Source organism: Larimichthys crocea, chromosome XX (assembly GCF_000972845.2).
Source record: "Larimichthys crocea isolate SSNF chromosome XX, L_crocea_2.0, whole genome shotgun sequence".
NCBI classification, from domain to species: domain Eukaryota; kingdom Metazoa; phylum Chordata; class Actinopteri; family Sciaenidae; genus Larimichthys; species Larimichthys crocea.
This window is the reverse complement of record NC_040030.1, coordinates 14,806,425-14,820,943: the sequence shown is the minus strand read 5'-3', so window position 1 is coordinate 14,820,943 and position 14,519 is coordinate 14,806,425. Positions and strand designations below refer to the sequence as shown.

The 14,519-nt window shown below is 43.7% G+C and overlaps 1 protein-coding gene across 2 annotated transcripts in view; it reads left to right on the top strand.

The window, feature by feature from the left end:
- The window catches only part of LOC104933570 (septin-7), a 42,283-nt gene extending 27,764 nt beyond the window's left edge, over positions 1 to 14,519 (top strand). Inside the window, exons 6-14 of one of the 2 annotated variants that reach the window (XM_019272492.2) lie at positions 1,488 to 1,605; positions 1,974 to 2,066; positions 2,168 to 2,264; positions 3,919 to 3,930; positions 8,387 to 8,438; positions 9,297 to 9,422; positions 9,506 to 9,641; positions 9,811 to 9,956; positions 11,432 to 14,519. In XM_019272492.2, coding sequence (XP_019128037.1) covers positions 1,488 to 1,605; positions 1,974 to 2,066; positions 2,168 to 2,264; positions 3,919 to 3,930; positions 8,387 to 8,438; positions 9,297 to 9,422; positions 9,506 to 9,641; positions 9,811 to 9,956; positions 11,432 to 11,471 — 820 coding nt within the window. In that variant the 3' untranslated portion in view covers positions 11,472 to 14,519. The remainder of the gene's footprint in view (positions 1 to 1,487; positions 1,606 to 1,973; positions 2,067 to 2,167; positions 2,265 to 3,918; positions 3,931 to 8,386; positions 8,439 to 9,296; positions 9,423 to 9,505; positions 9,642 to 9,810; positions 9,957 to 11,431) is intronic. The other variant, XM_010749063.3, reaches the window with a different exon arrangement.

The following is a 14,519-nucleotide window of genomic DNA, read 5'->3' as shown; positions in this document are numbered from 1 at the left end:
TTTACGGTCGATTTTTATGTTCTAACCGAGGACGACTTCAGAAATTTGGTGGAATATCTGACATTAGAACGAGTTGGCGGCACTGACGGTGTAAAGAATGATCCTCAGCTGTAGACAGAGCAAACATTATAGCTGTAAATGTTTTATCAAGTGACACGACAAAAAACGATGCAGAAAATCGTCTCATTCGCAGTGTCTCATAGTTATACGTGGACCCTGTGCTGAACAGTGTTTGGTTCAGTGACGATATCAGGCCGACCGTCTTATAAAACAAATAAAATGACACAATTATTGTCTGAAACTGAGTTTGAAGCTGAACTGAACTGCAAAACAAACAAACTCGGCTGTCAGATACAAACTCAAATCAGTGGCCCATAATCGAAGACTTGGACTACACATTAGTTCATCATAGTACGGACAACAACTCACAAGTTTACCTCCTGTGTCTCGTCAGTAGCCTCCCAACTTTACGTTTGGACGTCTTTAATGTCGCTGTGCGTTAATCCGCTGACGTGGTGCACAATGACAGTATCTTGACCTGTGTGGCGGCTGTTGCGGTGCATTGTGGGACTTGTAGTAATAGCGGTGGGTGTGCGATTTACCTGGCGGGCCTTGAGTTTGACACGTCTTGTTTTAGACAGTGAGCGAACCAGAGAGTTTGAAAGTCTTTGACCGCTCTCTAAATCTCAACAAACCGCTGTGTCATGCCTCTTTCTTGTGAATTCAAGATAACTGTTGAGTCGTCTTCTTCTTCTTTTTCTTCTTTACCTACAGCTGCAGATTTTTCTGTTTCCAGTCTCAGATGTGGCTGTAAATCCTTTTGTTCGAAGCAAACTGCACACTCGTGTGTTTTATTCAAGCTCGGCCTGTCTGCGATGTTTTATACCCCGAGATACCAAAAAGGAGAGAAGGGAGGAGAAGTCCCAAGAGTGACTCCAACCAGCAGTCAGTGCTGCGCTGTGTGATTTACACTGAGAGGAAAAACAGTCAGAACAATCAGTATTTTCTGCCTCCTCGGCTGAGACCAGACACTCGTGTTTTATCAACCTGACCTCGTTCTTACCGAGCAGTTCATACCAACCGCTCAAACTTCATGTATTCATGTAGCGTCCTGCAAACATGTGGACGACCCGTTCTGCCCCCGTACAGTTATATTTTTCCATAATTTTCTCCCACCGTGCAGCTTGTACTCACTTTCCACATGCGCTGCCCACGCTCGCGGAAAACAACCCACGAGCGCCGCCTCTGTCTCTGGACACACGAGACACACTCGCCATTCAGACAGAGATGGAGAGCGTCACAAAGACGATCCCTCATCTGCATCAGCCCCCCCCCCAAAAAAAAACAAACATCAGCCGTCAAACACAGAAGACAAAGTCAGCATGCAAAGCACGGCTCTGGTCGGCCCTCTGCTGGTCACCCTGTGAACTGCTGTTCCAGAAAAATGAACTTCTGTTGACTCGTTTGTTTCTTCTTGTCTTCTTCAGTCTGAAGCCGCTAGACATCGAGTTCATGAAGAGGCTCCACGACAAAGTCAACGTCATCCCTCTTATCGCAAAAGCCGACACTCTGACCCCGGAGGAGTGCCAGCTTTTTAAAAAACAGGTACTGGATTCACGCGTTTACATCAGCGGGATAGTTTTCCGTGGACGAGAAGATCGATACCAGTTCATGAAATACGGAGCTAGAGATGGCTCAAAGTTTGACTGGCTTCTAAAGTCAAAATAAACCTCAAGCAACGGGGACTTCCAAGAGCAGAGACACTGCCTGGAAATACTGCAATGATGGATGAGCTGTTTCTGTTTGGATGATACAATATATATAATAATATATAAGACATCAGCTCTAGCTCTTTATTTCACGTGGTGTCGATTTAACTCCCGCAAGAACAAACTAATCCGCATGATTCGAATCATAAATTGTGTGTTTACGTTTGCTCGTTCTTTACTCTGATTACTCTCTCCTCTCGTCAGATAATGAAAGAGATTCAGGAGCACAAAATAAAAATTTATGAGTTCCCAGACACGGAGGACGACGAGGACAACAAACTCATCCGAAAGATCAAGGTAATGGACCGCACGGTCTTCACCAGCTTTATAGACGAGCTCATCGAAGAGTTGCTTCGAAGTTCACAAGTTAAATAAAGTCGTTTGTCTTTCCGCTGCAGGAGAAGATGCCGCTGGCGGTGGTCGGCAGCAACGTGGTAATCGAGGTCAACGGCAAGAAGGTCAGAGGTCGCCAGTATCCGTGGGGCGTGGCAGAAGGTATGTTCACTCAGGTCCACTGCCAGAGAGGAAGGACACACTTTGAGAGTTCACAGCAACGATGAAGCATTTTTTAAAATTTGTGCGCTCCGATCGGTCGATGACGGATGTGAGAGAAACGCCGGTTGGCGTTGGAAGGTTGACGTGTTTGTATTATCTCTCTCTTGATGAATGAAGCATGACACTCCTGAGCGTGTGGGACATAGTGCATGTTTTCCACAGTGACCCCCCCTCCCTCCCCTCGTATCCACTGAATGTATGAACTACCAGGTAACTCAGTGACTTGTCAAAATGTGTACTGGGCTGGAAATGCGCTGTAGAAGTATAATCCAAAGGCTGCACCACACAAACCACTTAGCAGCACATATTACCGGACGGTATTATCTCACACAGTGCCTCTGGCTTCGTCCCGTGAGGCAGCACTAACGGGCAGTGTCGAGGTATCGTGCCCTCGTTATTGAGCAAGAGCAGCTCGTTCTGGTCAGCCTGGTCAGGCTTCCTTTTGTAGGTAGTTTGTCAGAGTTTATTGTTTGTAAGTCGCTTTGGGATAAAAGCCTCGGTGAGCGTCTTTAAAGCTGTGTGATTGAAATGTGACAAAACATTTTAAAACCTCTGAGCCGAGCGAGCAAAAAGAACAAAATGTCTGGCACTTAATGCGAGAGGATTGGCGATGGTTGATGAATATACTTCTGCTACAGAGCTGTCCTTGCTTGACCCGTTGGTGTAAAATAAAGATGATTTCATCACTGAGGTCTCACACCAGTTGAAGGCAAGTCAGACGAAGCAAAACATCCAATAATAAACTCACATTTCTCCGTGAGGCTCCGTGAAGCCCCCACATCCTCTGGCACTTTCCCACGTCCTCCTGTCGACCAAACTACAACACTTATGCTGGTTTGTTGCCACCTCTCAGTAGATGTTGAACGTTTTCTGAACTTTTTGATGGTCTGGGTCTTAAGTATAAAGATTTGCGTGACGTCACAGGTTTCTGAAGAGCAGTTGTGAAGCTCAGCCACCTGTAACGACACCCACCTGTCAGTCAAAGCGTCCACGCTCTTAATCCTGCATAACTTTAAGCCTTAATATAACCTGAACAGGTGAGTTGTATATAAATTCACCCTCAGTACAGTTGTCATGAACGGGGAAATTAGCTACAGAGACCAAAACTGTTTTTTGTACCAGGCTGTAAACATGTTTATTTCTGCTGTGAAGTTTTGAACATGGGGACTTATGGAGACTGACTCAAACGGACGTTTGAGGAACATGTTTCTGTCACATTTTGACAAGTTCGAAGTTATCCGGCAGTTGTTACATCGGTATCTTCTGCTGTACACCCACCTGTGTTCCCCTCAACACAAACAAACTCTCAGTCCTCTCCGCTGGTGTTGGTGTTGACCCTGATGGGGATTCTGGAAAAGGGGGGATAGATTGACCCGACCAAACGTCAGAGCCACGACGACGACGTGTTGTTGCTCTTACTGGTGTGTCAGTTTTGTTTCCAAGTCCTCTCCGAGATGATATTCTGTGTGTCTTTATGTAAAGTCATAAACCTTTTGTTGCTCTGTGGTTGACCGTTTATCAGTCTTTCACTTTTTCATTCTTTCTTTTCTCTCTTTTTTTTTTTTCTTTGTCTATTCTTTTCCATGACTGACAGAGGGCGTTTTTGGTAAACCAAACCATCTTTCACTTTATTTCAAACTCCATTTCCTCTCCTCCTCCCTCGCTCCTTCCTCCCTCAAACTCTCCATCCTTCCTTTTCCCTTCACTTTTCTGTTGCTGTGCTGTCTCATCATTAGGCTGATGGTCAAACCAACGCTCCAATCAGACCTGGGCTCAGTTTGTTTTAAAGGAAACATACAAAAGAAACATTCATGTGTGCTCAGTAGAACTTTGGCCCGCAGCGCTCTTTGCCAATATTTACACCGTGCTGAATGAGCCGTGTCATGGGATTTACTTTTGAACATATACACACCGTCGCTGTCCGATGAAAACAAAGTCCAAAAATGTTCGTTTACACGTCTGTTACGCCATCAGTGAACCATCAGTTTCCACAGAGCACATCAGCCTCATCAAAGATATTTTACTGTTTTAGAAACTGGACTATTGTAACTCTTACAGAACTTGTCCAGAAGCAGCAGCTCATCTTCTACCCGGGTTTTAACAGATGACGTCGCAGCCTTAGATTCTCTCGGGCGGGCGATCGCGGCTTTTCGAGGCTCGTTCAATCAGTTCATTTCTTAAAACTAATTTTTAGACTTTTGTGATGTCGTCTATTTTTAGCTACTTTTATCTTTTATTCAGTTATTAAATGATAATCCTGGTTCTGACTCGGCTCAGAGATCGCAGAGCTCTTTGTCTATCCTTGAATCAAAACTGAAAATGTATCCAAAGCTTCCGTCTATCCCACCACTGACAGTGGAAAGGATGGAAGTGACATCCTCCGTAGAGCCGCTTTGACGTCACCATCTTCCGCTTAAAAATCCTCCAAATCGATGATTTACGGCGTCATGTGGATTATCTTTGCACCGTTCATCTCCATCAGGATTTATATCCTGGTCCTTTGAATCTTTTGGTTTAGAAACATACGAGAGCGCGGCTGCTAATATTTAAGTTTATCTCTGATAGATCGGTAACGGTATCTCAAATATACTGAGATGTTGGAAACAAACTTTCCTGCCACGCTGAGCGTTCAAGCTGCAAAGGTTGTTCTGTGTCACACTTTAGACGTTGATAGTTGCAGCACAGATATTCCATATATTATTATTAATATTCTTGTTCTTCATCGTTGTGCATGTTCGACGTCACAAAGGGCCAACGATCTACGAGTCTGACACATTTTGTTGTCTTTCACATAATTGGATGAACAAACCTCGCTCGATAATTCCACTTTTTTACGACTTCTGATGATATTATGCCAGCCACAGTGTCGACTAAAGGTTGACATCAATACAAAGAAGTCTGACGGGAGGAAACACGAGCAGATGATCAGACACGAAGTAAACAAGCCGACAAATTTAGGAGAGAGAGTTTGGTTCATTTTCTACAGACCGAAAGAGAAAAAGAAAGTTCCAGTTCCTGTTCACGTTATGCAGAGTGACAGGAAACTCATAGATTGGACAGTTTTCAAGCTTTATGCAGAAGTTCATGCAGCACTTTCACGTTTCTGACATTTATATTTATGAGCAGGATACAAGCACGGCAGTTTTAACGCCTTTTAATCGAGGGAAACGCCCGAACTGACGTGCTTACCAAATGATTTGCATAAATATATACAGTGCGTGGTTTACAGACATTTATTTGTAGTTTAGCTTTTGAAATCCCGATAAAATCGCCTTCTTGGAAGCTGCCTCAGTCCGGTTGTTTGGTCTTTCACACCAGGACCTAGAGAACCGCACAAACCAGGGTAACGGATCAGAGTTCAGGTGGGGAAGCACAACTACAGCGAGTTTGCGTGACCTCTATCTGCTCGTCTGCTCGTCACCGTGTCCCCAGACCGATAACAATCGTCGTCCACAGTCGTAGTAAACAGGAATTATCCTGCGAGGTGTATTCACTCATCTCAAAGTTTTCAAGCTGATGTCGTCCCAGGTCTGAAGCTGCAAAATAGTCATGGAGAAAACTTAAGAGGCTGTTTTGGTGCTGAAGCTACAGCTGCAGTAGAAACATCACTCTAATGCCGTGGGTTCCCCTTCTTTGCTCCAACCGTACGGTATCACGTACAGCGGTACCTCCTCTGCTTCATCGCGTGATTCAACTCTTTCATTACTTCTCTGAGTTGAGTTCATCGCGTTGTGGCGCAGGGTGAGATCTGCGTCCGTCGCTGGAACAAGGACTGGGATCCACCGTCTTAACGCATCGCTTGTAGGTTCATGAGCAGTTAACGACGGGTTGTGTAGCAGCTCGTCGAGGTAACGTGGCTGGGTTTAACGTAGAGACATGTTAAGACAAATCCTACACACACACACACTTTGCATGTTTAAAACAAACAGTCGTGTGCTCTTGCAGTTCATCATCATGGCCTTAAACACACACTGCTAATAGATCTCAGGCTCAAAACACCTGATGGACTCCACGAACATTTCCACGATTGAACACACGAAAACGAATTCAAGAAACCGAAGATGCATCAGGTGTTTTCTGCCACTCATCAACAAATAAGATCTCTATACTGTAAGTTACAACCTTCTTCACCCACTCCCCCCCCCATGACCCTTGACCCCACTTAGCTCCTCCAACCATTGAGACTTGCACCCCGAGCTGGTCATGCATAGATCCTCATATAACACCCTCCCTCTCTCTACGAGCCCCTTGCACCTTGTTTTTTTTATTTATAGGCAGTCAGCTTGGACACATGCAGGTTATGGTGTTGATCCGGGCCAAATCTGGGCTGAATCTGGGCCAAACGTGTGCCAATTCTGAGCCGTAACAAAAAACCCCAGCTGCTCCAGACCCAGATTTAGCGCCCTCTGCTGGGTGCAGACTGTAACTGAAAAACCGTACCCCCCTCCCCTCACCTCCCTCCCCCTCCGTCAGAGCTCCCTCTTCTACAAGAGACAGGAGGTCAGTGGCTGGCTTTGGAGGCCAAGGGGCAGCGGGACTGCTTAAGTTTCATCAATGGTAAGGTGTCCATCCTTATTCGCTCCCCTGATGATGATTGACTGCCCGGTGGGGTGGAGGCTAACCAATCAGGAGCAGCGTGTTTTGATGATGGAAGCGAGGAGGCCGGAGATCCACCACACTCATCCTCAGCAGCAGTTTTATCAGCAGTCCTTTTCCAGAATCCCGTCTGATCGTGTTAACCATGTCTTTGAAAAAAAAAAAAAAAAAAACCCAACAACTCACAGTCGTCTAACTGAACCAGAACAGTTCTGTTTGTTCTAACTTTGTGCCGTCTGTGGGGTCCAACAGTGAGAGGCTGTGATCAGACAGAGCCGGAGGTCAAATCTAAGCGGCAAAGCGGCGAGGCTACATATTGTAGCTCGTGCAAAAGATCAGCTGTTCCCTCCCTCCAGTCACACCTTGGCTGTATTTAAATATGCAATGCGTTGTGCTACGACTGTGTGGAGAAGAAAACCGATATTTGAAGGTTGTTGAAAGAAAGTTCGAAATATATTTCTATGTATTTGAATGGTCTTTCGAGCTTTTAGGTTTTAGAAAGTTTTCTTTACAAATATTATTTGAGAATAACTGACGTAGACAAAGATAGCTGCAACAAAAATATAAGAAGTCAGCTCAAGCTGCAAAGTTACTCTGAAAACTTTGGTCTAGGAGATTATATCTGATATATTGATATATATGGACTCAGAAATCCCAGTTTAAACCAATCAAACCAGCCGCAGTTGCACCATTGTGGTTCTGTAATGATGTCGAGTCACTAACGGCGAACTTCCACTGGGTCAGTGTTACAAACCGCACCAGAACCGCCGCAGTCCAACCATCCTCTGAGAATACACGGCTGGGGAAACGGTTTAAACTATGTAGCATATTTACACATTCAGAAACCAGAAAAATGACCAAATCTGAGCAAGTTAACAAAGTTTAACGCTCCGTGTTCGTGTTTTTATCTCCGTTAAGCTTCAGTTAGCCTGAATCTGATCAAACTGCACAAAATAAGTTTGTTTGTTCACGTCAGCTCAAACTAAACTGTGTCAGCTCGTGAGTTTGAACCGTCCTGTGTGATCACGGCCTCGCGTCTCTCTGCCCTTTGTTATCTGTTGAGCTGATACTCTGACAACCCCGACTCCACCTGTGTGCTCCTCCCTTTACAACTGATGGATGAATGAACTCTACATGCTGTGATGTGTGTGTGTGTTTGTACCACAGGGACGAATAACATTCATTTTAACTGGCATATATTTATTTTCTGTGTGTTTGATGGTGTAAATAATAAAATAATAACATGTTGTGTTGATTAATCACCAAAAACACAATAACTGAGTGTTTCTGGTGGGACTGCCTCTCAGAGATAGACAGACAGACTCCTCTCAGACAGTTATCTGTACGATATTAATGCTAGCAGAGTATGTCCAGTTCAGATTTCTCACAGACTCATGTGTGGTTGTTCTGGCTGTGCAAAGTGTTGCATGGGTAATAATCTTGATCTCTCTCTGTGTTTGTTTCAGTGGAGAACGGCGAACACTGCGACTTCACCGTGCTGCGTAACATGTTAATCAGGTGAGACGAAACCTCATGAAGGGAAACTAGAGAGAGGCCACGAGAGCCTCCGAGCCTGCGCGGTGAAACCCTTTCAGACGATCCAGAACGTGCCGGCTCTCCTGGTCCTCAAAAGCCCACATTAAACTCAAATCCCTAACGCTGACTACAAAGTAGTCTCCGGTTCTTGAACGTCCTCATGCAGACATATGTTACCTCCTCCAAAGAACGACGCCTGGCTTTGCCAACTGTACGCTCAGGACAATCCAGACTTTTCTCGTCTGTTGTTCAGCGTTGGTTCCTACAGATCAGGGGCGTCCCTCTCTACCTTCACAAACCTCCTGAAGACCTCCAGCTCTTTAGAGAGGACCTCCTCTACAACAACACTACCAACAACTGGACATGATAAATCTATCCCCCTTCTATTTTGGATAAAAGCGTCTGCTAAACGACAATGTATCCACACAGAGCAGAGAGTCTAGACTGTGCTCTTTATAATATTATTTACAGACACCCAACAGTTCCCACCATGAGCAAACACTTGGCGACAGTGGCGAGGAAACACTTCCTTTAAGAGGCGGAAACCTCGAGCATCATTGTAGACGGACGTCTGCAGAGAGTGGTCCAGTTTAGAGAAACTATTGAAAATATAAAACAGAAATATGACTAATAGTAGTAATTACAATGATAATAGTAGTAGAAGTCCCTCCGGCAGTCTATAGGCCTGTAGCAGCATCACTAAGGGACGGTTCAGGACGTTCAGAACCAGAACTTGGAGCTGGTTCCACAGGAGAGGAACCCTGCAAACTGAGAGTGTTCATGTTGTAGTAAGATGTGATGGTGTCTGACCATGATCTCTCTCTCTCTCCTCTTCCATAGAACCCACATGCAGGATCTAAAAGACGTCACCAACAACGTCCATTACGAGAATTACCGCAGTAAGAAACTCGCCGCCGTCACCTGTAACGGAGTCGACACCTCCAAGACCAAGGGACAGCTCACCAAGTACGCCTGGGGTCACTGAAGTACTAATGAGGACGCGTGATTTGTGAGAAGGTTAACGGTTATTCATGTCGTCTTTCGAGCAGGAGTCCTCTGGCGCAGATGGAGGAGGAGCGCAGGGAACATGTTATGAAGATGAAAAAGATGGAGGCAGAGATGGAGCAGGTCTTTGAAATGAAGGTTAAGGAGAAGAAGCAGAAACTGAAGGATTCAGAGGCCGAGGTGGGTTCGTGAGAGATGTATGCTGACAAAAACTATTTAAAGATCATTTATTTATTCCATAACTACCCCGTACGAACGCCTGCAGCTCTGGTTTTGTTTTGTTTCCTGCCGAGTTGGAACACGTGGTGTTCATTAGAGTTTCCTGTCTTTGTAACGTCTTGACCCTCAGCTGGAGCGACGCCACGAGCAAATGAAAAGGAACTTGGAGGCGCAGTACAAAGAGCTGGAGGAGAAGAGGCGAGTGTTCGAGGACGAGAAGGCCAACTGGGAGGCTCAGCAGAGAATCCTCGAGCAGCAGAAACTCGACGCCTCCAAGTCAGTAACGCTCGTCTTTATCGCCTGGTTTGATTTAAGTCTGCGCTGCAAAATGTTTGACGTCACTCGGTGCAGAGTCTGACACGAACACAGATTTTCTGCTATGAACTCTTATCCGGGGTCGGGTCGCGGTGGCAGCAGGTTTAAGTAGGGCAGCAACACAGCCCGATGCGTTCCTAAGGCTAGATGGTCCATGTAGTCCCTCCAGCAGGTTCTGGTTCAGGTTCTCCTCCCAATTGGAGGTGACTAGAACGCCTCCAAAGGAAGGCGCCCAGATCTCTAAGTCTCTAAGCCGGTCACTACCCAAAGCTCATGACCATTGGTGAGGGTTCGAACGTAGACGAGAGATTTGCCTTCAGGCTCAGCTCCATCTGAACCACAACGATCCGGTACGGCGTCTATAACACTGACGACGCTGCACCAACGTGCCGGTCCATCTCGTGGTCCATTTTCCTGACTCCTTTTGAATAATAACAGTCGTTTCACGAGATTAACATCAGGTGATGACAGAAGAGGAGAGTGCCGGTGGGAGCTCAAGGTGTGAAAAACAAACAGAAAACAGGACGGTTACATCGGATCTGTGTGGAGCAAACATCATCAGTGCTACGTGATGAAGTCAAAGCCATGTGGCTGCTTCCATCAATGTATTCTGATGCAAAAGTTTGACGGAAACGTTTCGGTAATTGTGTAAAAACGTTTCAGGTGAAGTCACGTGACTGATCAGCTGTTTCCTCACAGCTCTATAATCCATCTGTGATGGCTCCACGCCGATCTGATGTAACCGTCCTCTTTTCTGTTTGTTTTTCACACCTTTGTTGTTGTTGTTGTTGTTGTTGTGTCACACACTTCTTCTTTGAGAGTTGGCGCCACCTACTGCTCATCTCGTGAACCAACTCCTCATAACAAAACAAGCGGTTTCATTTTTCACGAATCGCTTTAAACTTTTAGACAGAAACACGACTAATGACCCACAGGAAGAAACTGTAACATAAGGCACCAAAAATTAATCAAAAAAATGTCTAATTATTACTTATTCTATTGTTGGGAGTGGTGATTAGATGTAAACAAACTTTTTATCAACAAACACATACAGGCGAATAATCCTGTATATAAATAGTTGAATAAAGTAAATCTAAAAGTTATTACAGGCCACATTTTAAAACATGAATTGCATGTGTTCTGTTTGTCTCTCGTCCAAGGTTGAAGACTCCTGGTTTAACAGATTTATACATATTAAAAGAAAACAACTCGTCCCACACAAAAATTTCAAACAGAAAGACGAAATGTAATCAGTGGGAGGTTTGGCTCGTTTCAGAGAAGAATCTGATCTTTTAAAATATATTTCCCAGCATCATTGAAGAATGAAAAAAATCTAAAGTCTGGCTCGGGAAACTAAACTAAGCTGTAAAAATGTCGACGGCTGCAGAACTTTTGCTTTGATGATGAGTTTTCTCCTGTCTCGTTTCTCCCCGCAGGACGATGGAAAAAAACAAGAAGAAAGGAAAAATCTTTTGAAGAGAAGACGCGACGTCGTAGTTCCTTCAGTTTTACATGAACTCCTTTTGTTTTTCTTCATCCCTCCCCCTCTGAAGTTCTCACACATAAACAGATATATAACATCGTGTTTAACATCATTACACACACATATAAACCCACAACATGCTCGTCTCTCTGCAGGGTTATCCGCTCAAACCTTTTCTTTCTCATGGGGAATGCATGTTTTTGTGAAATTCTATTTTCCTATATTTCCTGACAAAGAGGAGAAGCCCGAGTTCCTCTGAGCTACAGTACGGAGTTAACACATGGCGGGGACCATGCATAGCCATTTGTACACACACATTGTAGTAGTCGTATGTTCTCTACATATTCCATAGATCTGCAGATAGACGCTCTTTCTTTTTGTTCTCATGTAACACAAGCGTACACGCTCAGTCAGTGCAGTCGTGAAGACCTCGTTCAAGGATGTGTTAAGAGAAGGGCGATGTGTATGTTAGCAGTGAAGGTAACCGAACCCGGGCGGCGGCGGCGGCGGCGACCGAGGAGGAACAAAGTCAGGTGGGGTTAAGGTCCGGTCACACCACGAAATAAGTCTTAATGTGGCTAAACAAGTCTCGGTGACGTAGCGACTACTTGTAGGGCTAGTTTAACTGGTAACTGGTAACACGCTGATGCTAACTAGTCACGTTAGCGTTTTAAACTTCTTTTTGAAGTAGCTCGCTATTAAACTCGTAAGCTCAGTCAAAACAACAACAAATTTGCTAACAGTACTAGTTTAAAAAAAAACAACTATGCTGACCGGTAAGCTAACTGCTAACGTGCTAGTAACTGGAAACACACTGATGCTATCTAGTCACGTTAGCTTTTTTTTTTTTTAGCTTCTTTGTGTTTTTTCAGTTTTTGGAATAAAACTAGCTCACTAAGTAATTAGTGACCTCATTAGCTCAGTTAAAAACAACAAGTCCTAATGTGGTGATCGCTAATCGTTAACGTGCTAGTAACTGGGGACACGCTGATGCTAACTAGTCACGTTTTAAACTTTTGAAGAAGCTCACTATTAAACTCGTAAGCTCAGTCAAAACAACAACAAATTTGCTAACAGTACTAGTTTAAAATAAAAATATGCTAATCGGTAAGCTAACTGCTAACGTGCTAGCAACTGGAAACACACTGATGCTATCTAGACACGTTAACGTTTTAAACTTCTTTTGAAGAAGCTCGCTATTAAACTCAAGTTCAACAAGTTCGCTAACGGTACTAGTTTTAAAAAGTCACGTTAGCTTTTTTTTTCCCCCGCTTCTTTCTGTTTTCTCAGTTTTTAAAATAAAAGTAGCTCGCTAAGTAATTAGCAGTCTCATTAGCTCAGTTAAAAACAACAAGTCTTAATGTGGTGATGTTAAGCAAGAGACTACTTGTAGGGCTGGTTTAAAAAAAAAAAAAAAGTTAATCGGTGAGCTAACTGCTAACGTGGTAGCAACTGGGAACACGCTGATGCTATCTAGTCACGTTAGCTTTATTTTTAGCTTCTTTCTATTTTCTCAGCATCATAAACCATCAAAGAAGAAGCTCGCTATTAAACTCGTTAGCTCAGTCAAAACAACAAGTTTGCTAACGGTACTAGTTTAAAAAAAAAACTATGCTAACTGGTAAGCTAACTGCTAACGTGCTAGCAACTGGGAGCACACTGATGCTATCTAGTCACGTTAGCTTTTTTAGCTTCTTTTGAAGAAGCCCACTATTAGTTAGCTCGTCAAAACAACAACAAGTTCGCTAACGGTACTTATTTTCCAATTTTTACGTAATTCAACAGAGCAGATGGCGCAACGCGGCTATTACGTTAACGTTACGGCAAACTATCAAGATGCCTTCCTATTGGTTAACAGGCACCAAATTCACCATTTAGCCATTCTTAAACATCGGCGTGTGACCGGGCCTTTAAAAAAACGTGATTTACATGGAAAGCCAGGCTAGTTCATGTTTATGTTTGAGCCTCCTGGCTTTCCATACAGGTGTGACGTGTGCATGAGCAGGTGTGTTTTTTATTAGATGTGTCATATAAAACGCGGGAGGTAAGAATCGCGTGTGTCTAACAGCAGCCATCGTCATCGCGGTGTTTTTTTTTTTTTCTCCCCTATTTAAAAAGAAGACGATATGCAAAAAGCCTCATCGGTGTGTACAACTTTACAGGTTACAGTGGTTCAAAGATGTTTTATATTGTGATGTAAGTGATGGATATTGTCATAAACTTGGATCCTCGTGTGCCATCAGCGAGCTGAAATAATTCCTTTAACCTCCCCTCCCCGGAAAGACGTTTGCCAGTTAAAGCCACGGGTTAGTCTCTGACTTCGCTTATAGATATTACGTCAAGGTCAGAGTCTTTATTAAACCTACCCAAGAGTTGTCATGTTTTATTTTCATATGACGATATTGATAATAACTCTATGTACGGTTGAAGAACGACTCCTTAAAAATTCCCTCGTAGTTTTCTTACACGACTCGTAGATTAATCTGTTGATTTTTAGTGTAGTTTTTTCACGACTGTCATCAAGAAGAATTAAAAAATAAAATCCTTTTCACCTTCTGCACAGAAAATGTTACCTGTATGGATTTGTTCATATATTGTGTACATACTCGAGGCTGCTCAGTGGCCTTCATATTTTTTTTTTTTTCGGTTTGTTTTTCTTGAGTTTTTCAGAAACCAGGAACAACAGCAGAACAGAGCCCATCAAACTTGTCTTAAGAACACACACACACACACACACACACGTATACATACATATATATACTGTATACATCTATGCCAATGCGTACACCTTCTCAGGACCGCTCTGTTACACTCCAGAGAAAAGCAATTCTGTGGTCCGACAAGTTAGTGACAGATTTTTTTCCGCTTGCGAACCACTCACCATTCCAGTAACACCGAGTTAAGATAGACAAAAAAAAGTTTAGGTGGATTTATTTTATTTTGTATTATTTGACTGTTTTCTGCTTTTCTTCTGTTTTATTACGTGTTCTGTCTCTAACCGTACATGGTTAATATTAAAGTTGACAAAGTTATGCTTTAAA